Genomic DNA, 25,994 nt, shown 5'->3' on the forward strand with positions numbered 1-25,994 from the left:
ATATATATATATATAGGATCAGGTTTCACTTGTGGGGTGGTAAATATTTTGTAAAGGACTTCTTTGTATCCTGGTGTGAAATGATTTTTTCCACAAGTATTTTTCGAGTGCATTCAATGTATCTAACCTCTAAACCCACCACAAGCCACATTTTTCTGGAAAAGAAAGGGGTAGTAGGGTGGTGGGGATTTAGGAATTTCCCACCAACAGAATTTTGATTCGCGGGTTTTTGTTTTTCTTTTCCAGGTTATTTTGCATACTTTCAATGAATATGACATTGAAATCATGTGTAAGCAGCTCCTTTCCTCAGAAAAGGAAAGATTTGGTTGTTATTTCTAGCATGCCCTACTACCATGTAACAGCTATACGTGATAAAGGACTTGCTGATATTTTGCTGTGAAATAATTTTTTGACCCTTCCACCATTTTCTTTTCTGGAAAAAAGTGGCTTGCAACAGGTTTGGAGGACAGATACATTGAATGCACTCGAGAAAAAAATTATTTCGCACAGAGGTACAAACAGGTCCTTTACAAAATATTTACCCATGTTTATTTAGTAATACACAAATATACTGGTACAGAAGATTGTAAACAATGAAAGTAGCTGTAATAATTGTCTTGGTACCAGAAATCATTACAACATGGTTATTTACTATGGGAGGGAAAGATAGGGAGAAAAAGGGAAAAGGACAGAAAAAAAACCTAAAGAAAAGGAAAGGGAGAGAAAAAGGAAAGGGGAGGGGAAAGGGAGAAAAAATCTAAATCACTACATCCTGCAGTGATCACAGTAGGTACACTACCAATTGTGCAAACAACAATATTCACACAAATCTGTAGGTAGATGCACACCGCACACAAAGTGAAAAGAAATTACACTATTTCGCATGAGAGTCACTGTAACGTCTATTACAAAAACACTAATGATTTGCTCTCTGTTTTTGTTTGTTTTTTTTTGCATTTCAGCGCTTTTGGTCTTGAACTGAACTATTCAACAGTTTATCTTCTTAATCTTGTTTTGCTCTATTCCCTCTGCCATTTTGGAGGATGTTGTATGTGTGTGACTCTTGAAACTATTTTGATAGCGCTCTGTAAAGTTTTGTCACCTTTCTTTTCTTTTCCTCTCTCCCTCTTTTTCTTTTTCTTCTTCCCCCCCCCATTCTTGTGTATTTGCTGCTCTTTATCTCTCAAGGACTGCTGTTTGGTGGCGGAGGCATGCGTTGCATGATCAAGAGACCTGCCAGGTGGAGCAACTGTGTGACAATAGATCAACCTCTGACCTCTCATTCTCCACCAACTTTGGTATGCTTGAGAGAAGCTAACCTCTCTCCACCACGGGGTTCCGAACAGAATTAACCCTACCACTCCTACAACTTTCAACCCCCCTCACCACCTGACCTGCATACATACATACATATATATATACACATACATATGTACATACATATGTACATACATATGTACATACACGCAGGGTGTTTCGGCTAAGTTTGACAATTTGCACAAAAGGAGAAGAAAACATAATAATCCATCCAAAAATAAGAAGTTTTTTTTTTAAATTGAAAAATATCAGCTAGATTATAGCCAGGAGATAATAATTTATTCAAAGTAGCCACCCCCAGTTTCAACCATTGTCTCAAGACAGCTGCAGAACCTGGCACATGCATTCCTCCCTGTGCCTTTGGGAAGATCTTCAAACACCTTTTTGATCTTCATCACCAGCTCAGTCTTGGTGTTGCAGGTAGAGTTGTTGGTGTCTTTCTTAACTATGCCTCACATATAATAATCCATGGGATTACAACTAGGAGAATTAGGAGGCTAGAAATTAGAGCTGGTGAAGTCAGAAATTTTCCAACAACCACTTCTGACTCTTTCTGGAGATATGGCAAGCATCCAAATCCTGCTGCCACACATATGACTTTCCAGCAGCAATCCTCTCCAGACAGGGATTGACCACAGTCTCTAGTAATTTCATATAGTGCAGTATGACATCATACTCACTGGAGACATAGCCAAACACTATCACAGTTTGGGGAACACAGTTTTCATGGTGTCCACGTCATGACCTACAGCCTTTACATTGTTCCCAGAGCATTGATCTGCAGCCATGATATCCTCATTTTGATACCCGGTGCATATCATCACGACACAGGTAACTCTTTTCCAATATTCAGATGGCTTCTAGTCTTTCATGTCAGCTAACTTTTTCCCAACTACAACTCTAATCTTTATGCTCTCTAATGCCATTAACTGTTCACCAATACATGAAGCTGTTCCTGAAAAAAGGAGACATAAAAAAGATCATCAAATTTAGCCTGAACACCACGTGTGTGTGTGTGTGTGTGTGTGAGGGATGCTGAAAAGTGCCTGGCTTTAAGGGTATCAGGAAAGGCTTGGTTGGAGGCCCAACCTTCCAAGTTCTTTTACAGAGCTTAAAAGAACTGAAGGACCACTGCAATACGTGTGTGAATCTGAGAGGGGAATATGTTGTATAGAATCATAATTAACTGATCCTCCTGCATTTTCTTTTACTCAAAGCCAGGAACTTTTTAGCACCCCCTCATATATATATCATCATCATCATCATTTAACACCCGTTGTCCATGCTGGCATGGGTTGGACGATTTGACCAGGGCTGGCAAGCTGGAAGGCTGCACCAGACTCCAGTGTGATTTGGCATGGTTTCTACAGCTGGATGCCCTTCCTAATGCCAACCAGCCTGAGAGTGTAATGGATGCTTTTACATGCCATCAGCATAAGTGTCATTTGCATGGCACCAATATCTGCTGTGACTGTGGTTTTACTTGGCTTGATGGGTCTCCTACTCAAGCATGACATAATGCCAAGGCCTTAGTCACTTGTCATTGCCTCCATCAGGCCCAACACTCAAAAGGAGCTTTTCCATGTGCCACTGGCTTCAGCCACTTTGCCTCCATGAGGCCTAATGCTCGAAAGGTACTATTTAGATGCTAGTTATGTGACACCAGCATAACTATGAGTTCACTTGGCTTGATGGGTTTTCTCAAGCACAGCATATTACCAGAGGTCTCGGTCACTAGTCATTGCCTCTGAGAGGCTCAAAGTTCTAAGATCATGCTTCACTACTTCATCCCATGACTTCCTGGGTCTACCTCCACCACAGGTTCCCTCCACCATTAGAGAACAGTACTTCTTTACACAACTGTCCTCGGCCTTGCACATCACATGACCATACCAGCACAGTTGTCTCTCTTGCATGCCACATCTGATGCCTCTTATGCCTAACCATTCTCTCAAGATGCTTACACTGTGTCATACATGCACACTGACATTGCACATCCAGCAAAGCATACTGGCTTTTTTTATTTCAAGCCTATGCCAGTCCTCAGCTGTCATAGTCCATGTTTCACTGCCATGTAGCATAGCTGTTCATACACAGGCATCATACAATCTGCCTTTCGATCTGAGGGAGTGACCCCTTGTTGACAACAAAGGTAGGAGCTCTCTGAACTTTGCCCAGTCTATTCTTATTCTCATAGCTATGCTCTTGGAGCATCCACCTCTACTACTAACTTGATCACCTAGATAACGGTGGCTATCAACTACCTCTAGCTTACCCCACTGGCAGTTGATGGAGTCTATTTTCTGTACATTTTCAGTGTTTATTGTACCTGTGCATCTTCCACACACAAAAGCTATTTTCCCTGTTAACTTTCCTCTGATATTGCTGCACCTCTTATGTGTCCATAGCTTTCACTGGTACATCTTATGGTGTTTCTACCTATGCCTTTTCTACAGATCGAGTAGGGCCATCTACCTGAAAGGACTTGTGATGTGTCTACCTTCCTACTTACTAAGATTTTGGTTTTTGCTAGGTTAACTCTAAGGCCCTTTGATTCTAGACCTTGCTTCCATATCTGAAACTGCTTCTCTAGTTCTGCTAGTGGTTCAGCTATAAGAACAAGGTCATCAGCATAGAAAAGCTCCCAGGGGCAGCTCATCTTAAATTCCTCTATCATTGCTTGGAGGACTAAGATAAATAAGAGCGGGGCTGAGCATCAATCCTTGGTGAACCCCTACTTGTACCTTGAATTTTTCACTGTACTCATTGCCAATCCTCACGTTACTGATAGTGCCCATGTACAGCTTGTACAGCTTTCACAAACCACTTGTCCATCTTTAGCTGACCACCAGATAAGGGAGTAGGGGACTCTGTCAAAAGCTTTCTCTAAGTCAACAAAAGCCAAGTACAAAGGCTTATCTTTGGCTATGTATTTCTCCTGCAGCTGCCTTACCAGGAAAATAACATCAGTGGTGCTTCTCCCTGGCGCAAAACCAAACTGCATCTCATCTAGACTAACTCTCTCCCTAATTAATTGGGTTATGACCCTCTCCGTAACTTTCATCACCTGATCCAGCAATTTGATACTTCTATAATTATTGCTATTTAAGGCATCACCTTTACCTTTGCCACAGTTGACTGTGGTGCTGATACACCAGTCATTGGGTATGACTCCTTTGTGAACCACCTGATTAACTATATGGATGACGAGACCAAAATCCACACCACCAAATATTTTGAGCATCTCTGCAGTTATTCCTGATGGGCCAGGGGCTTTCCTTGTCTTCATATCTTTAATTGCTTTATCTACCAAGGTACTGTCAATTCAGATAGCTGGTCCCTCAATTGAGTCAACATTTGGCAGACTCTCCTCCTCCCATTCATTCTCCACATTCAGTAGTCTTTAATAATTGCATTCCCAAGCCTCTTTCTTTGTAGGATCATTAAATGCAAGAGCACCATCATCCATTCTCTCCTATGACATCACATCTTTGGTCCTCACGTCACTTAATATAGGCAAACTTCTTCTTTTCTACTTCTCTCTTGGCTAGATATAACTGTCTCCTAGCTTCCTTTCTGGATATCTGATACAGTTCCATGCTACTCCCACTCTTCCAGGCTTTCCATGCCTGTTTCTTTGCTTTAATGGCTTTGTCTACAGCATTTTCCACCATAACGTCACTTAAGGTCTGGATGAGGCTTTACACAAGCTGCAGATTTGGTCTGTGGCACTCAGCAAGCTATCTCACAAGAATTTCCAGTTGCCCTGTATGACACAACTCTGTAGTTCCACCTCCCTCTCATCAAATTTCTCAATTATGTTTACTATTTTATTAAAGCTAAAAAGTATTTTACAAGCTGTTATTTAGAGTTTCATGTTACTGTTTATGAGACAGTTGTGATAATACAGACTAATGAAGAAATTTTTAATAAATTATGAGCATATATAAGGGTACCAGTTCAACAAGTAAGCATTTGATGCTGATTGGCAACAATTTTTCAAAAATCTAATGGTGTACAATTTGATGCAAGTGGGGATTGACCTTAAAGGAGAAATATGTGTCTAAAAATATAAGCAATAGGCGCAAGCATGGCAGTGTGATAAAAAGTTTGCTTCCTAGCAACATGGTTCCAGGTTCAGTCCCACTGTGTGACCCCTTGGGCATACACAAATATATACGTATGCATAAGACATATTTAGAAAAGAAAAGAAATGGAGCAATAATTAACAATGAGAAGTTGATCATTGGTATTAAAAAGTCATTATTTAATTGTGAATTCTGGTGAATTCTTAAATAAATGTAAAACTAAAAACGTAATCTACCAATGTGATGTACTCTCAAATAATTACAAGAAAACTTATATTGGAGCAACTAAAAATCAAAAGAAACTTAGATATAATTCCCATCACTCAAGTTTCAGAAATAGAAATAAAGCGAACTCTACCAGACTAAGTAGTTACATCTGGGAACTGAAAGACAATAACATCAATTATAGATTAGAATGGCATATCCGAGCCAAAACTTCTTCACATAACCTTAATAATAATCGCTGTGATTTATGTATAAATGAGAAATTCTTCATTTTAATGGCCAAATCAGAATTACTTAATAAACGAGATGAGTAAAATAAAACATGTTTGCATAAAGATAAATTCTTATTCTCAAAGTGTCGCTAATCCCTATATTACAGGTTATTAGCGGACCTGCCTAACATCTTATTACCTCCCCTAACCCTTCCACTTACCACAGAACATAATTTAACTTCACTTCACAATTTTAAATTAAATACCCTGATTAACCCAAACTATATATTAAAATCTATGTTGTACACCAGGGCATATAATCCTATATAATATATTCACTTTAAAGCTAGGTTACCGACTCACATTACATGTTATAATTCCTATTGATTTTATTGATTCTTATTTATGTATCTTCAACTCTTTTTTATTATTCCTGTACATAGCCCATATGTATACACTATGTCATACAAACTTTAAATAGCATCCTTAGTTTTTAACAAGGGCATCCTTTGTAATCATAGGGACTAACCTAGAGGTCACAAACAGTGTTATATATTACAAATAACAACACCGGATATCTCCACCAGGTATAACTTCTTTGGCTAACACCACCAGTCAAATAATCATTGTCTCCACTTACTGCTCCATGCTTCTAATGGAGGAAACTACAAACATGTGGAACCCAACAAGTCACTAAAATGTAAGCCTAAAGACTTCATGAACTTTTTTCCTGTTTCCTTTTATTACCCTCTAAAATCAATCTGAAGATGTTTGTTAAATGTAATGAGGTAAATGTAAATTTACTCCAATTTTTATAAACGGAAACAGCTGTAAATGGTCCTGAACTACAATTAAATAATGACTTTTTAATACCAATGATCAACTTCTCATTGTTAATTATTGCTCCATTTCTTTTCTTTTCTATATGTATTAAACCACGGTTTTACCTTTAAGTTACCTACTATTGTATACCTTATAGCTAGGACTATACATAGTAAGGTGATACACCAGGAGTGTCTATGGATACATCTATCCTGTAGATGGTTGCATAACCTCTAACTCATATTTTGCTTAAGACATATATATATATATAGCAAGATATAAGTTAGAGATTATGCAACCTTCTTAGGGATAGATGTATCCGTAGGCACTCCTGGTGTATTACCTCATTATGTATAGTCCTTGTTATAAGGTATACAATAGTAGGTAACTTAAAGGTAAAACCGTGGTTTAATACATATAGAAAAGAAAAGAAATGGAGCAATAATTAACAATGAGAAGTTGATCATTGGTATTAAAAAGTCATTATTTAATTGTAGTTCAGGACCATTTACAGCTGTTTCCGTTTATAAAAAATTGGAGTAAATTTACATTTACCTCATTACATTTAACAAACATCTTCAGATTGATTTTAGAGGGTAATTTAAAGGAATCTACTAACACGTGGAAATATACAAGTCACTAAAATGTAAGCCTTTAGCTTTAACGAACTCTTTTACTTTTTCTTTTTTCTTTTTCTTTCTTTGCCTTTATTTTCCCTCTAATACTCCAATTTTATAAACAGAAGCAGCTGTAAATGTTCCAAATTCAATTAAATAATGACTTTTAAACACCAAATGATCCACTTCTCATCATTAATTATTACTCCATTTCTTATCTTCTCTCTCTCTCTCTCTCTCTCTCTCTCTCTATATATATATATATATATATATATATGCACTTTGACTTACAGGTAGGATTCATTTTTGTCAGATGAGTGAACTGGAGAAACATGAAATAAAGTGTTCCTCTCAAAAACTTGAGTACTTGAAGTACTTGAAAAATTTTATAGAAAAGAACAAGGATTTCATCTGCAGAATGAGATGGCAGACATATTTTTCTATAAGAAAGAACGATGAGACAACACTGACCGCAACTACAGTTTTGAGTCCAGGAAGAACTCTCTAGCTATTAATGATTTAAAACCTTTTGAAAGGGACCTTTTCAACCTTATATGGAAAATAAAATTCCACAAGGTGAGTAGTGCATTCCAGATAATCCTGAAGGAAATGATTAACAACATAAGGCACTCAGACAAGATTTTTGTGCAATTTGACAAAAATAAAAACCTGTTTGCTGTGGACAAAAATTTACACAACTGGTTTCACACCATTAGCATCACAGATAGTGGATAATAATTTATACAAAGAGGTTAATCTTAAAACAAGTAGAATCATTGCCAGCCATAATGTTACTGTTAAGATAGAGTGTTTACCCCCATGTAGACCTTTTATTTTCCTTAAAGACCACAAGGCCAATTTTAGCAGAAACCATAAATGTAGATGAATCAATCCAGTTAAAACAGAAATAGGAATAATTAATAAGAATATATTTGATTCAATTCTCCAATGGATGGGCTTAAAAAGTAGTCATTAAGTAGTAGTGACTACTTAATGACACCCACCATATTTCCATTTTGGGAGACCTTCCCACTAACCAGCACTTTCATTGGTCATTTGATTTTGATTTCGATTTTCTTCCTTTCTTTTGACTGACCATTCCTACAGTGGGTGGCTTGATATCTCATTTGTTCATCTCTTGTGGCAATATGAACATCGTTGAGGTATCAAATACCTGAAGATTAGCTAAGCTGCTTTGTGTTTGTTACCACATACATAACTGACTTCAACTTGCTATGAAACAATTGTAGCCTGTGCTTTACCTGTTCCTGTCCTTATCTTTTGGATATAAGTATATATATACTTATACCCAAAAGATAAGGACTGGAACAGGTAAAGTACAGACTACAATTGTTTCATAGCAAGTTGAAGTCAGTTATGTATATATATGTATATAAATATATATATAAGTATCATTTAGTCTCTTCACCCCTCCTCCCACCTGATTGCTTTCAGTAAATAATAGAAAAAATCCTTTTCCTTTTATGTATGTATGTATGTATGTATGTATGTATGTATGTATGTATGTATGTATTATGATTTATGTATGTATAATTCGGCTATGGTAGTGAGTGCACAATATTCTTAAGGTTAACATTTACATTTTTGCAACCACTTGTATGCTAATCCAATTCTTGAGCAAATTAAATTCTAATATGTTCATTGAACAGAACCAGTGCTCTGCTTCATTTGAGATATTACACAGAAAATTGATTAGGTAAAAAAAAAGGTAGTTACTATAAAATATGTGTGTTCAAAAATGGGAGTGATGCATAGATTCAGCTTCTAACCAGTATAGTTTCTTTATATTTTTAATAGTTTTGAATGATGTACATATTCATTCTTGTTACATTCTGGCATATTGGAATGTGAGTATGTGAATCACTGTTGTATTTTACCTTTGGAGAATACCTTCTCCTTTCAGGTGATGTGTGTTGACAAAACACCCAATTCATTGAATTTCTTCAATGAGGACTTTGAGATACTGGTGTTTCAACTTAGTTGTGTCTCTTCAGTCAAAACTACTTCCAGATCAATGAATGTAAATAAAAATGGTGGTTCTTGTTTATATAATTTAGCAAACAAATAGCTTGATGCATGATGATATCTGTCAAATCAAGAATAAATTATCATGTTCATGATTGGGAAACTTTGAATGAAAAGACACAACCAGGTTGAAACACTGGTGTGTCAAAGTCAACCTTAGGTCAATGGATTGAGTTTGTTGTAAATGTGCATCATCTAAAGGGAGAAGGCATTCTCTGAAAGTGAACTACAACAGTGATTAACATAGTCATACTCAAATCTGCTGGAATGTATAATGAATGAGTATGTACATTATTGTTTTGATTTTTGCTGTCCATGAGTGCATGATAGTTTATCAATTATTTTTGTTTTAGTTATAATTGAAAAAAATACTTTAATGAGGGGAATCTGGTCTTGTAAACCATGTCAAAATTATGAAATAGAAAAATAATTTATGAAGCAAGAAGTAGTCAAATTGAAAAGAGAATAGAGTCCTATATCATCTTTAAATCATCAAATCTCTATTATTTTGAAAAACAATTTAATAAAGTTAAGCTTTCCTAAAAGATATAAAAGAAAAGGAATCTCATACATGTGGATATTGGTACAGTACTTATGGGGCAAAAGAGTGATCAAATTTGAGGGTAACCACTTGGGCATTTATGTATCCTTGTATTGGATATTTAATATAACAAAGCAGGGAGAAAAAAAAATATACATGATACACTGCAATTACTATTACACAAGACTCAATGCTCTATATCAAAGGCTCACAGTGAACTGCTACCAATCTGAACTGTCAATTGCTCACAATTCTTTATTTTATAATGGTGAGTTAGTTCACCTTTAGTGAATTGTGGGGTGGTCGGAATCCTTTCACATCTCTCCTTTTTAGAATCAGTCTCTCCTATCTTTTCCCCATTTGAGAATTGAACTCCACTCTGAGTTTTAACATCTCTTACACTTAGGGTTCAATTCCAGTGTAAAAATCAGCACATTCTCTGATTTTCTTATTATTAATGGACACAGTTGGTGATGCCCATACAGAGTATCCACTTTTTGGATAACTCCAATTTTTTCTAGTCTCTCTAAGTTTATCTGTTGTAATGCTGTGAAAGGTACAGTTCATTTTTGTTTAAATGTCGGTATGGTGTTTTCTTGTATTGGAAACTGCACCTTTGTTTTGGTACACTAACCTAATCTATCGGACAGAATGTCAGGAAAAATATTAAAAATTCGTCTGATGACTTAGAGAAAGAACCATAGTCATTTTTACAGAACAGATTTATGGGGACGTCCCATAAGTTAAATAATTCCACCCAGTCAGTACTGAACAAGTTTGTTGTATTATTTAACACAAAAACTTTAACTTTTTACGGTTTTTTTCACGAAATGTAATGTTACTTATAAATTCACCCTTAAAATATAATTTTTTTTTCCTGAAACACCACAGGCAATATTTGAATTTACATTTAATTTAGATCTCCCCATCTTTTTCCATGTATCTGTGATAAATTAGTGAGATGTTGCTGCCTGAATCCAATTGTAACTTTACATTTGTGTTATTAATTTTTACACACAAATTTTCTTTGAGGGTCATTTGTATCTATTGTCACTGATAATCCATTTATACAATTTTTTCTCTTGAACCATTTTTTAGGTTCTATCCTACAGCGTAACTTTTTATGGCCTATTTTTACCACATTTGTAGCATTTTATATTTTAAAACTTACAGTTATTTTTAAAATGTTGACCACTGCACCCATAAGATGGATTTAGTCTTGACATTTTTTCTTATCCGATACCAGTAGATAAGCTTGAATCTGAGAACACTCTTTCTCTTCAGTTTTATTTGCATCATGTCATAGATTAATAATCCTCTGACATTCCTCTGCTACTGCCTGCAAAGTTAAATTTTGGTTCTGTTCTAATTTTGTTAATATTTGGGAACGTATATTTGCATCTTTGCTTGCAGTAAGCCCTTGAGCAAAAATTAAAGACTTGAACATGTCTGGAGTTAACTCATTCAGTTAGAATTTCTCACACTCTCTGTTAACTACTCCAGCATAGGTGACAAAATCATCATCTTGTTTTGACCAAATTTAAACGTTGTCAGTAAGTATTGAACAGGGAATTTCTTTCACTGAAAATTTTTGATAAAATATTGTTTCATCGAAAGAAATCTCATCTGGCTTCTTCAGCAGAATATAGTTACTATATTTTTTGTGTTCAGCAGGGAATAACTTTCTTAAAAGTAGTCGTACTTTTATCTCATTGGACTAACTTTTACACTCTTCTTTGAAGATTTCTTTGCATCTATGAAAATATGCAGAGAAGGTAATACCTGGGTTGTATTCTGGGTTATATTTGAATTCTCCAATTGAGTTTGCTACGCTATCTGGCAAGTATGAACCTGAAGTATTTTCAGACTTCTTCAGCATTAATTCCAGCAACTGCTGGTTTGGCTGTTGTTGCTGTTGTAATTGTTGCTGCTGCAATTGCTGCTGTAACTGCTGCTGTAATTGCTGTTGTTGTTGCTGCTGTTGCTGTTGCAACTGCACCACAGAGGCCAATAGGTTCTCTCTGTTAAATGACTTTTCTTTGGTGTTGTACAAAAAAAAATTTAAACGTTCAACACATGCTTTGAACAACTCATTGCAACTTTTATATCCTTGTATTGGATATATAATATAACAAAGCAGAGGGAAGAAAGTATATACAGGATGCACTACTATTACTATTACATGAGATTCAACACTCTATATCAAAGGCTCACAGTGAGCTGCTACCAATCTGAACTGCCAATCACTCACATCCCTTTCTTTTATTACAGTGAGTCAGCCCACCTTTAGTCACTTGGGAATGGTCGGAATCCTTCTACAACAGGCATCAAACTGTATTTATGCTTGTGGACATGTGTGTGAGCATGTGCATGTGTGTATCTGTGTGCGTGCGTGCATGCATGCATGTACGTATGTATACATAGAGTAAACTGTAGGATCTGAGCAAACAAGTGATGGTTTGTAAGACAATTAGTGAAATATAAATAGCTCAAAAGAAAGTGTCTCCTGCTAGTTTCACAGTACAGTAATCCCTTGCCATATCGCGGTTCACCTAACATGGTTTATTATTTAAGCTTACATCGATTTCTCCATGGTATTGTTTTGCATTTATAATAAAATAAATATATACAAATTATAAAAATGATTAAAAAAATATACAGCACAGTACTGTCTCTACTTTGTGGATTTTCACTTATCACAGGGGTTGGAATGTAACACCTGCAATAGTCGAGGGATTACTGTACTGTGCTTGCAAAAAAGAAGCTAAACATTAATTCTTCACCTGATATGCTAATTATTAAATCTGTTTCCATACAAGCAATATTTAGAAAAGACTTTCAGAAGACTGTCATACCTACCTGCTGCCCAAACTTTTACAAATCCTGATGAAAAGCAGAAAACTCCAGTCAAAATTACTGATGAACTGTATAGTGTTTTTCTACCACATTTCTTTGCAAGTAAAATTAGTACTACATATGAGGCCAGCTCAACAACTGCCATCAGGGAAGTACTCACAAACAAATCTCCTGCCAGAGTGGCTGATCCAAACATTAAACCATAATACACTATGTTCACAGCTATCCTGAAAGCAAACAGTACCAGCATAAATAAACATAAACAGGAAGATATAGGACGAGGTGATAGAATATGACCGTCAGATGCTGAGTCTCATGGAGGAGATGACAAGTGACCAAGACAGTTGGCGATTTGCTGTGCTTGAGAAGACATACCAAGCTTAGTTGAATCATAGCTGTGGTGAGTGTCAGTGACATATTAGAGGCCCCAGTGCTGGTGACACGTTAAAGGCACCCATGCTGGTGACACATTAAAGGCATCTATGCCAGTGACACGTTAAAGGCATCCATACTGGTGACACGTAAAAAGCACCCAGTACACTCTGTAGAGCAGTTGGCATTAAGATGGGCATCCAGACATAGAAACCAATACAAAACAGACTGGAGCCTGGTGCAGCTCTCCAGCTTACCAGTTCCAGTCAAACTGTCTGATCCATGCCAGCATGGAAAACAGATAATGATGATGATGATGATGATGATGAAACAGTTCAGATATATAAGCTTGTTTGAAGTGTCATTAACAAGTGTCATCTTCTTCATCATATAACTGCTGCTTTCATCATTAGGATGTCAACATTTTGGCTGTGAACGTTTCCTTGATGTGATAAGTTCTGTAATATGAATTATACATGGTTCTCGTCTTCCCCTGCCTCATTTCCATGGAAATGGATTTGGTAGAAACAAATAAAGTGTTACAGGGGAATGGTTAACCACATAGTAACTTTCCCTGCAAGAAATAGCAGTCAAATCTCTACCAGATTAACTCTTACAATTTTTGTAATTAAAAAACTCATTGGATAATGTAGTTCATTGCCTATATAAATAAACAAGATGACTGGAATGATTTCTGTCATAGGGCTGCTTGATTGAGGCTGACCTGGTGTTAAACAGCAATAGCAATGATAATAGAGTGATAAAGTAACTGTCTCACAAGTGAAATGTGATCTTCTATGTAGCTTCATGGTTTACATTGTGATGTGTTAGAGTTAAACTAGAATGGGTCTCAATTTTATGATAGGATTAACACCAAAACTGAAATGGAATTCAAAATTATGTCATATGAATTATGTCATATACATCACAAAATTCTAAATATTTAGCATCAACAAAACAAGTTCCAGTAATATATCAGGGACAATTCAAGAACACTTTGATCTACACAACTAGACAGTATGCCTAATAAGAAACTTTTATTCAGTAGGTTGTTGGACAAAACATTTTGTAGTATTTAATTACAATTCTTTACATTGGGAACTAGGATCCTATCAAGGTTAACTTTATTTTAATCTTTCTGAAGTCAATAAAACAAAGGACCAGTCAAATAATAGGATCCATATAACTGGGTTTTGCTTTCACAAGATTTATGGCATTCTGCCAACTTTAGAAATAAACATCGTTGGTATTGCTATACTATCCCAAAATAATAATGTAGGTACCAAACAGTATTTAATTATGACTCTCTACATTGAAAGTTTCATTTCCACATCAAGTTGAATTTGCCATTCATGTTTGATAAAATAAATAACAACAAAATACTGAAACTAATTCTAACAATGGAAGCATTTATGAACCAATGAGGAAACCTCCACAGAGTTGCACAACCAGCTAAAAATACAAGCCTAATCTACCTCAGAACACATCCTATTGTTTTCTAACAGTTGGAGAATTTAAGCCTCTCAAGGAGATTGCTGGAAGTGTGATAAAGTTTCTGGAAGCAAGAAGGGAATGACAATTAGTGTGTTTATCTGCCTTTGTAATGTGACTCTTCCAAAATATAATGAGATCAATTTCAGCACACTGATTCAAAATTCTTAAAAGACAAATTTTAAAAAATTTTAAACAATTAAAAAAAATATTTGAAATATGCTAGTAATTATACAGTTCAGTTTTAATATATTAAAAATTCAAAAAGATTGAGAAACCACAGTCTTACAAACTTACCAGTTGAAAAACACATTGAATGCTCGATATAAGAGAATTCTTGATTTAAATATATCTCCAAAACTGCCATTCACTGCAACTGTTTCATTATTAGATGTTCTTTCTGTAAGCATTGCATAAAACTTCTTTCCATTTCTCTTGGCTATTTTTCTAAGAATCGTTTCAGCTTTGTCTAGTTTCCCTTTTGAAATTAGCCAACGAGGAGATTCATCAATAAAACTTGAAAACAAAAAGAGGGAGAGAAAGAAAAAAGATTAAAGAGGCAAACGAAAAACTTATCTAATTTATTCTTGCTTCAAGAAAATTACACTTTGGCACAAAGAAACAATTTATATAAAATAGAATATGATGTGGCTACAACTGTTACTGTTTACTCAATGTGAAGAGTAAGAGTAGATGATGATGATGGCCATCATTATCATGATGAAACATCACACATAATGAATTATTAATATTCTCTTCATTAATTAGTAGTAGAAATCTTTAGAGGAACTAACCACAGTGTCTTAAATTTGGTATGTACTTTTCGAGTAAGAGTGGCACCCGCCATATTCCGGCAAGTGATGGACATAATGTTAAATGATTGTGACTTCACTATTGCTTATCTTGATGATATTTTGATAAAGAATGAGTCAACGGAGCAACACTTTGAACATATTAAAAAAGTATTCAGAAAAATAAATGAATACGAGTTTAGACTAACAGGGGAAAAGTGTGAATGTTTGATGAAAAGAAATCAAATATCTGGCTCAAGTAATTGACGAAATGGGATGAAGACCAGACCCATCAAGGGTGACATCAATACAGAATATGTCTCCCCCAATGAACGTCAAATTACTACAAGCATCCTAAGGCTTGGTAAACTACTTTCAAGTATATATCCTGAACACACACAACACAAGGGCCCTACTAAACGAGCTGTTAAAAAAGGATGCAAAATGGTTTTGGTCAGAAAGATGCCAGAAGGCATTTGAAGAACTAAAAACCATGTTAACACCAAACTTGTTGCTTACACATTTCGATCCAAAGTTGGAAATGATACTAGCAACAGATGTTAGTGAGTACAGGGTAGGTGCCGTACTCCTTCACAAATGTGAAGATGGCAGTATAAAGGCCTTAGCTCACACATCAAGGACACTATTGCCATTGGAAAAAATTATAGCCAAAGTGAAAAAGAGGTATTGGCGGCTATATTTGGCATAAAAAATTCCACAGGTTTATATATGCTAGACAATTCAGACTATAAACAGACCATTGCCTGTTGCTAATGATTTATGGATTCAAGAAAGGAATCCCAGTACATACAGCAAACAGGTTGCAGCGATGGGGTACCATACTACTAAACCACAACAATTCAGTGGAATGTTTACCTTCGAAAAAGCTAGGATTAATACCTAGAAATGATGAACCATTTGAAGACACAATAAAAGCAGCCCTAAGAACTGAAGGAGAAATTAAACACATAATGTGGAACATTGTATGAGAGTTACCAATAACTATAGAGGAGATAAAGCGACACACATCAAAAGACAAGTTCATTAATGAAGCAAAAAAAACTGTGGTCAGTGAAAGAAAATAAAAAAAGTTTGGTAAAAAAAAAAGAGGTAAACATATATTCAACATTCAACGGCATACTGATGTATGGCCAAAGAGTAGTGATACTTGAGACTCTACTAAAACGAATGTTGAAAGAATTCCATATTGGACATCCAGGGATCACAAGGATGAAAGCGCTTATGTGCAGTTATGTGTATTGGCCGAAGATGGACAAGGAAGTTGAAAACGCAGTAAAAGGCTGCTGAGGATGTGTTCTGGCAGTGAAATTGCCTACTCAAAAATGGGAGCCTTGGCCAGAAGTAAAAAGTCCATGGTCAAGACTACACATCGATTTTGCAGGCCCATTAAATGATTATTACTGCATAGTAGTAGTTGACAGCTTTACAAAATGGCTGTAAATTGTTAAATGCAAAAGACCAACCTCTGCAACAATAATAAATTTTTTACATGAATTATTCACAGAATTTGGCATCCCAGACGTGATTGTGTCTGATAATGGAACACAATTTGTGTCCAGTGAATTTAGAAAATTCTGCGAAATGTTCACTGTAGAACATAAAAGGATAGCACCTTACCATCCCAGATCAAATGGACAGGCAGAGCGTTTTGTGGACATTTTAAAAAGAGCTTTGAGAAAAGTAAACAAGGAAACCACAGACGAAGTTGCTCTGCAGCAATTCCTAAGGGTATACAGGGTGATACCGAACCGCAATACACCAGCAGGAAGCTCACCAGCTGAACTGATGTTTACAAGGAAGGTGAAATCAGTTTTTGATAAACTGTTACCTGGCAAGGAAAGGAAAAGTATCAGGAAAGACAATCCAAAATTTTTAAAAATTAGTGATAAGGTGTACATGAGGTTGTATAAAAATGGATAACAATACTGGGAAGAAGGAAAAATGACAAAATACATCGTAAAAATGACGAAGTATATTGGAAAAATGATGTACAGAATTAAAAGCAGAAAAGGTATTGAAAAAAGACACAGAAACCAATTGAAAAAGAGATTCATAGAAAATTAACCAGAGAGATTGGAAGAACCTATGGAATGGCTCTATGACACATTCCAGGTACTAACACCATTACCGGTGGTTGAACCCATGCATACAAGTGGAAGAAACAGGAAGGACACAGAGTTCTTACAAATAGATGCCAAAAAGAAAAAATATGAAGTTGAAAAAAAGAATGCTAAAAAGAAAGGAGGGGTGAATAGAGTAAAATAAAAATTACTTGCTTCCCAAAGAAAAAAAACTAAAAGGGGAGATGTAGTGAAAATGGTACATTCTTTCTCATGTGACAAAGTGATATGAAAGAGCGACTATAAAGTCAGACAGCCAGTACTAGTAAAGACATTGTACAAATTCTCTGTTGGAGTCAGTGTCAGTTACGTGATATATACCAGTTCGAGTTACCCTCAAGGTAGACGTTTCAAAGTCATTGTCTTGTGGAGCTATCAGCGATAGCACGATAGATAAGTCAAAGATAGTAAGATGCGGAATACTGCCACAACCTAATTGTGCTGACAACATACAAGTGGGTGAGAAATGTCCTTTACATTTTGAGCATATGCTTTTCCTCAAAAAAAAAAAAATAGATGAGGAAAGAAAAGAACAAATGTTTATTCTTTCTGCAGAAGAGTGTATGCTTGAAATGTAAAGGACTTCTCATTCGATTCTTCTTTGCCTTTTTTTATCTCATTTTTGTGTTTTTAAAAAATTTTTGCACCATATATAATATATGCTTATGTGGTCACCACAGTATGATCCTGCCTAGACTGACCTTCTTCCTCTCTTTGACCTGCTCCTCCCTTTTTGGACTATCTCAGCCTCCCAAAGTCTACTTTACCCCTGAACTCTACCCAGATTACCAGTGTATCTCTACTTGGATTACCACCTTCCTGGATCTTGCTATGCAGTGTTGTTTATTTGTATATCTTTCTAGACTTCACTGTTGATTTTTTTTATCGATTTTAGTTATTTTCAGAATTATTTTCTGTATGTTTAGATGTATTTACAGTTGGAATTATGCATTAAGCTTATACGTATATGTATTTGTGATCTATTGGGTATATGAATGAGCATATTTTGATTGTTATGTAATTATAACAATAATATTACACTTATATAATTATAGTATATAGACTATAATTATTTATTATATTGGATATGTATAGACTGTGTATTCATATGTCTATTTATAAGTAGAAAATATATCTATTTGATTTCTTTTCTTAATAGTACTTTGTGAAGAATGTGAATTTTACTATTTTTGTGTTTTTCAATTGAAAGGTCAATTGTTTTTCTGTTTGTGATTGGATTGTTTTTTGTAAGTCTTTTCTTTTTTATAGTATAAGAGAGGTAGAGCAGTGTCAATGAACTTTTCCACAACTTCTGAAGCTGGTAGGGGAAAGGGAAGAAGAAACCTCAGAATGGGTCATTCTCAGTTTGGTGACCTGGGTTGAACATTTGTAAAAGAGTAAACTTCACAAAAGATATCCAATGATGTTGTAGTGGTGTTAATCCAGAAGACATTTTTAGTCTACTACCCAAGAACATGCACTGTTCACTCCACAAATTTCTACCCAATGTCTATCTACCTAATTTCATTCACAGCATTTGGCTCAGCCTGAGATTACAGTAGAAGACATTTGCTCAAGTTACTGTACAGTGTAATCAAATTCAGGACCACATGATTATAAATTGAACTTCTTAACCATTCGACCATGGCTGCTCTACTGATTCTACCACTTAACACAAACTAATGTAAGGACTGACTTTATTGCCAATCTATAAATGTGTTATAATTGGGATAATGTTAAAATCCAGTCTTCAAGAAACACTCTAGTGTTATTCTACACATACACATTCTGAGAACTGGTATTATTGTTTGTCTATAGATCTGTGATAATTGGCATCATCCGATGATCCAGTCTTTAATGATACATTAGTGTTACTCACAATGTATTCTTCATATTCTGATATAACTGCTATTAAATGCCATTAAAAGAAAGCCTTCAGGCATAATTAATGGATGTTATTACTTGTTATACAACACAAACAAATCCAAACTATTCCTGGACTATTCTCTACGAATATTGTAGAATACCCTAGTGTATTCCCTGGAAGCACTAATACCAATTCCCTCTTTCTGTAAATAATTACTATAAATTATTTAGCTGCTACATTGTGTAGAATTTAGTAGAATTAGTTCCTTCTTTGTCTCATACTTCCTGGTGTATGGTCTGGTACTAAGTTTCATAAACTTTGAATGTAATGAAATTGTAATTCTGTTTCTCTTCACTCTTTTTATTTTGTCTGTGATAACTAACCAGAAGAAAGAATGTTATTGGGGTGTGTGAAATTAAACTAAATTGGTTCTTTATGTTTGTAACTGGGACGTTGGTGAGAAAGAAAGTTTACTTACAACATAAAGAACAAAAAGATGAAATAGATGATGGCTAGCACAAGACAGAGAAGGTGCCACTCCCGAGTACAGTAAGCAATGCCTATAACAACTAATTCTCCAACAGAAAACATCACTTGACTGTATAGACTAACATAAGGTAGGTAATCGCTTGGTACAATTTCCAGTGCTATAAAATTAAAAAAGAAAAGAAGAAAGAGAAAAGATATATATGCATATGATACTATTTCTACATCTTCAAAAGAGTATTTAAAAGCCAATGTATTAAAAACCAAGAAACCTGAATCCCACAATCATATATACTGTCTCAAGAACTCAACTTGCCAATGACATAGTTTTTTTGTTATTTTTTAAATGAAAAGACAGTCAGCTGAAATGCTTTTAGATATTGGGAGTTGCATGTAGACTTTACCTTATTTAGAATTGTTCAGTCAGTGATAGAATTAAAATGTCATTTTTTTAAAGCATGCATCAAAACACTCCAGTTCTATAGCAGTAAGGTCTGCACAACAATTGAAGAGTTAAATGCTCTATAATGTCTGTATAAAGAAGTGCCAATATTTGGAAGGTTTGACAGGATCCAATGAACCAGAGAACTGTCAAGCACCAAAGTCTCTTTTGGCATGGTTTCTATGGCTAGCCGTCCTTCCTAATGTTAACTGCTTTACTGAATGTACTTAGTGCTTTTTGCTGTGGTACCAACATTAGTTGCAAGACAAAGTAAAAGATCCTTTGACTGAGTGTGGTTGTATTAAAGAGGGAGACCCAGTAAAACATGGGATGAAGTAGTGAAGGCTGATCTTAAGATGTTGAACTTCACAGAAGAGATGACAAAGGACCTTTCACACTCCAATGAACCCATCTTCCCAATTCTCTCTTATACCCACCTTGTATCTTGGGACTATGATCTCACCACCACCACCCAGGTTAATGGGGGATCTAACAATGTGCAATCTTAGTATTAGTGATGCTGCTGACTGGTGAAAGTAGATTGATCAGAGTTGAGTGTATAACATATTTTATATTGAGATCTCCCCATTACAGAATTGGAAGGGAATTTGAAGAAGAGGTGTATTACAAGAGGATACCATATAAGTATTGGACTAAAATTCTTCATGTATGTATGAATGCGTGTGTGCATATCATCATCCTTTAATGTCCATTTTCTATGCTGGCATTATATATATATATATATATATATATATATATACATACATACACACGCATAATTTAGTTTTTTGGAATTAATAGATATGCGGGTATCTTATTTCAGATAATACAAAAAAATTACAACCTAATGAGTATATCTGAAAGTAAACTCATGGTATCCATTTGTACATCACGAAATAATACTTTAAAGGATATAACCAGTATATCAGCAGGGTATGTAATATACTTTCTTAATTGTCTCCTACTTAAGCTAACAATTAAATTTAAATTTATTAATTATGACAGAACTACACCTGTTTCAGTATTGGAAGATTACAATACACACACAAACACACACACACACACACACACACACACACACACACACACACACACACACACACACACACACACACACACACACACACACACACACACACACACACACACACACACACACACACAAATGTATACATATATATATACATATATAAATATATATATATGCAATCATCAGATTTACAATTATTCCAACACATCATCAGGTTCTTTTTCAAAGTATTGTTAATCTAATTTTACATCCCTTTAAAAAAGAAGCGCTAAATTAAGCAATAAACTAAACATTAAAAATTAAAAATAAAAATTATACTTTGTAATATTAAGAATTAAAACTTATAAATTATACATTATAGATATGAATTAGTATATATATCAACCTTATAAAGTCAGGTATATAATGTCAAATACAAAATATATGATATAAAATTATACATCAGAATAAAAATGTCTGTGTTTAAATGTGAAATATAACAAGAAAAATGCAAATACATATCTTCCTTTTTGTTGGAAGTAAGATTTCTTTTCAAAATGGCGATTATATCTTCAATTTACTTATGTTAGGAGATATATACAATTTGTTATTATATAATTTTAGTAATATCTAATTCATTTATTTATTTAAATTATTTATTTATATAATCTATTCAAGTGCTGTAGAAATAAAAGTGTGTGGTTATTTGATTTAGTGGTGGTGGGGGGAGTAGGTTCAGTATTTCATTTTATTGAAGGTAAAATTACTTCAGTGCCTACATTTATCTCCACATTCATCATATGTGTTTAATAATCTATCTCTAGACTTGTAGCAGTTTCATAAATTCTGTTATGCATAATAAACACATTTTATTCCCAATATTATAGGAGTGGGTTCTACCTATTATACTCCAATTGAGGATGTACTCTCTTTTTCTAGATTTTAATTCCCATATATATATTTACTTAAGCCTGTGGACTTACTTAAATTAGGATTTTTGAAGGTCTGGTAGTGTTGGGATATCCTTTTTTAAATTTAATTATAAAAACAGAATATCCAAACACTACCAGACCTTCAAAAATCCTAATTTAAGTAAGTCCACAGGCTTAAGTAAATATATATATATGAGAATTAAAATCTAGAAAAAGAGAGTACACCCCTAATTGGAGTATAATAGGTAGAGCCCACTCCTATAATATTGGGAAGCTGCTACAGCCTAGAGATAAATAATTAAACACATATGATGAATGTAGAGATAAATGTAGGCACCGAAGTAATTTTACCTTCAATAAAATGAAATTCCGAGCCTACCAGCCCCCACTGAATCAAATAACCACACACTTTTATTTCTACAGCACTTGAATAGATTATATAAATAATTTAAATGAATGAATAAATGAATTAGGTATTACTAGAATTATACAACAAATTATATATATCTCCCAACATAAGTAAATCGAAGATAATAATAGAGGATAATTTAAATTAAACCAAGCATAGTGTAATTACCCCCATTGGTACTAATCACCTATAAATTCCCATAGTTCCCTGCTATCTTCTTCCTCTAATCACCATTTTGAAAAGAAAACCAACAAAAAGGAATATATGAATTTGCATTTTTCTTGTTATATTTCATATTTAAACACAGACACTTTTATTCTGATGAATATATATGTATAATTTTATATATGATGTATAATTTTATATATGTATATATATATGTATATATAATTTTATATATGTATATATATATGTATATATAATTTTATATGATGTATAATTTTATATATGACATAAAATTATATCATATATTTTGTTAAATTCAAATTACGACAAACGTAAATAAACAAGCGAAGCTTGCTTTCAGAAGTGTTGAGATATCTTTTTTTTAGAAAGTTAAAGAAGTGATTTTAAATTCTCAATCGCAGAATAATGCTAATAATATAGCCTGAACAGGATAAACTATCCCTATTTTGCAGAGAAAAGTGTAGGTGGCTAGCTGTGGACTCGAACTCACATCCCCGTCATTACATGTGACGATGCTTTGAAAGCATCGTCACATGTAATGACGGGGATGTGAGTTCGAGTCCACAGCTAGCCACCTACACTTTTCTCTGCAAAATAGGGATAGTTTATCCTGTTCAGGCTATATTATTAGCATTATTCTGCGATTGAGAATTTAAAATCACTTCTTTAACTTTCATATATTTTGTATTTGACATTATATACCTGACTTATATAAGTATACTTGACTATATAAGTGTTAACTTAAGAAGGAGATAATTAAGGAAGTATATTACATACCCTGCTGATATACTGATTATATCCTTTAAAATATCATTTCATGATGTGCAAATGGGTACCATGAGTTTACTTTCAGATATACTCATTAGGTTATAATTTTTTTGTATTATCTAAAATAGAATACCTGCATATCAATTGATCCCTACAAAATTGAATTATTATCGATTTTTATTAGATACTTTGTATATTTCTAGATAAATATATAAATATATGATAAAGAAGACCCCAAGGTACGATATGCAGATGCATGTAATGCTGAAGGGTTGTACCTGATTGATTTGGAAATTTGTTTTCCCAAATTATTTAAATATATATACACATACATATACACACATACGCATACACTTGCACACAAAGTTACCTACACAATCACACGTGTGCACACAAGCTCATATGTTCACAAGCCCCACTGATTCCATACCCAGATGCACTGTTGACACCAATTTCCTGTCCAACCATGTGGCCAAAGAAACTGCTGACACTTAATAAGAGATACTATCCATTGTGACATCACATGACTCCCCTTGACCAATTACAGCCCATTTACTGGCAGCCATCTTGGACTTCCTGTACTTCTCCATTCATTTGGATTCTCATCAGCCTGAGGAGATAGGGTCCATGAGGGGCTATGAAACTTGAAGTAGTATGAAATCTGAAACCGTTTTGAATGTGTGTGTGTGTGTTTCTGTTGTATGTGTATATATATATGCATATATATATATATATATATATATATATATATATATATATATATATATATACACACACACACACGCACAAATATTATATATATATAACTATACACACACAAATATTATATATATGTATATATATGACAATAGCTCAGATATAAGGACTAGTGGAAGAGTAACCTCTCAATAGTTAGCCCTGTTCCCTATCATTGCTATCCAGTACCTCCCCCACCTATATACCCACATTTTCACCACTCACTACATTCCCCTTCCCCACTCTCTACTCAGGCTTCTTTAGCAATGCCCTGCCACTTGTATTATGACTGCCATACCTCAAGGGTATGCCCTGGCACTTGCCACCCTCTCTCTCTCCTCCTGCTCTTCCCTCAGGTTGGGTAACTATGTATCTCCTTTACAGTAGCATACCTGTTTCTGTCCTCATTTTCTCTCTCTCGCTCTCTATCTCCATTCACTCTGCTTAGTGGTTGGTGTTAGGAAGGGCATCCAGCCATAAAAACCCTGCCAAAACAGACATAAAAGTCTGGTGTTGGCTCCTGTCAAACTGTCAAACCTATACCAGCATGGAAAGAGGACATTAAACGATGATGATTATGAGGAGTTAACCTCAGCAGTAACTTTACATTCTGAACTCAGAATGCAAAGAGTTGGAAAAAATATAGCAAACCATTTTTCCAACGTTTTTATAGGTCGGCCAACTCACTGAAGTTCGGTTACCTTTGATGAGTGCTGGGTTACATAATCAAATTGTTACCTAACATTTTGTTGAACCAATTGGTAAGATCAGCCATAATGGATATATAATACTGTACACTTCAGATAACATAAGACATTCAGAAAAAACGGAGAATTGTACGGCTATACATTCTTTTTCATTAGTCTTTTATGAAATATATTCTCTTTAAACCTCTGTCTGACATATGTTTCTGCTGCATAGATATCCTAGGATATTGTGTCTATTTGCATCCTTTTGGTTCAGTTGTATAACGATTTCATGCCGGTTAAATGTATCCATGCAGCTTTATTCAAAGTGTTGCCACTACTAGAGTTTGAAGTGAACAGAAATGTAATGATTTTGGCAGTCTTATATTTTGTATAATTTAAGTGGTGGATATTGTATCAGAGTGTTCAGGGATCTGCCCAAATTTTAAATCCTTTCCTCCATTCTACCACTTCCTTTTCTTCCAACCACCACCTTTTGTTCTTATTCTGATTCTTTTCTAACATGTAATGAAGTTGTGACTTCACAACATATGCATGATGTGTATATATATGTGTGTGCATTGTTACCTATATATATATTAGTATATATATTCATATTTTGCCTGTGTATGTTTGTAGATATGTATTTATGCATAGATTAGCGTTTGTATGTTTAGTGTACATATGTTTATGTTTTTTAGTGTGTATATGTATGTGTGTTTATTTTTATGTAAATTGTATATTTTGTACATACAAACTTTCTTTTCTTCCATTCTCAATCTAAAGTTCCTGACAAATGGGAACATGAAACAAGTCATAGTATTTTGTGATATTTTCGTGATGTTTTTGCAGCTTTAATAATAATGAAGCATATTACGCTACCTCCGGTATTTGAGTTCTATTTTTTCCCCACCTTGTTTCACATTCATATGCTTACTTTGGTATATATATATAT

The 25,994-nt window shown here is 34.6% G+C and overlaps 1 protein-coding gene across 1 annotated transcript in view; it reads right to left on the reverse strand.

Moving 5' to 3' along the window:
- The window catches only part of LOC106880427 (organic cation transporter protein), a 63,605-nt gene that overhangs the window by 18,855 nt on the left and 18,756 nt on the right, over positions 1-25,994 (reverse strand). Inside the window, exons 5-7 of the mRNA XM_052971171.1 lie at positions 19,865-20,033; positions 14,885-15,103; positions 12,728-12,951 (exon numbers count right to left, since the gene is read on the reverse strand). Of these exons, the coding sequence (XP_052827131.1) occupies positions 12,728-12,951; positions 14,885-15,103; positions 19,865-20,033 (612 nt within the window). The remainder of the gene's footprint in view (positions 1-12,727; positions 12,952-14,884; positions 15,104-19,864; positions 20,034-25,994) is intronic.

The sequence above is a fragment of the Octopus bimaculoides genome, chromosome 10 (genome assembly GCF_001194135.2).
Source record: "Octopus bimaculoides isolate UCB-OBI-ISO-001 chromosome 10, ASM119413v2, whole genome shotgun sequence".
Lineage (NCBI taxonomy): Eukaryota > Metazoa > Mollusca > Cephalopoda > Octopoda > Octopodidae > Octopus > Octopus bimaculoides.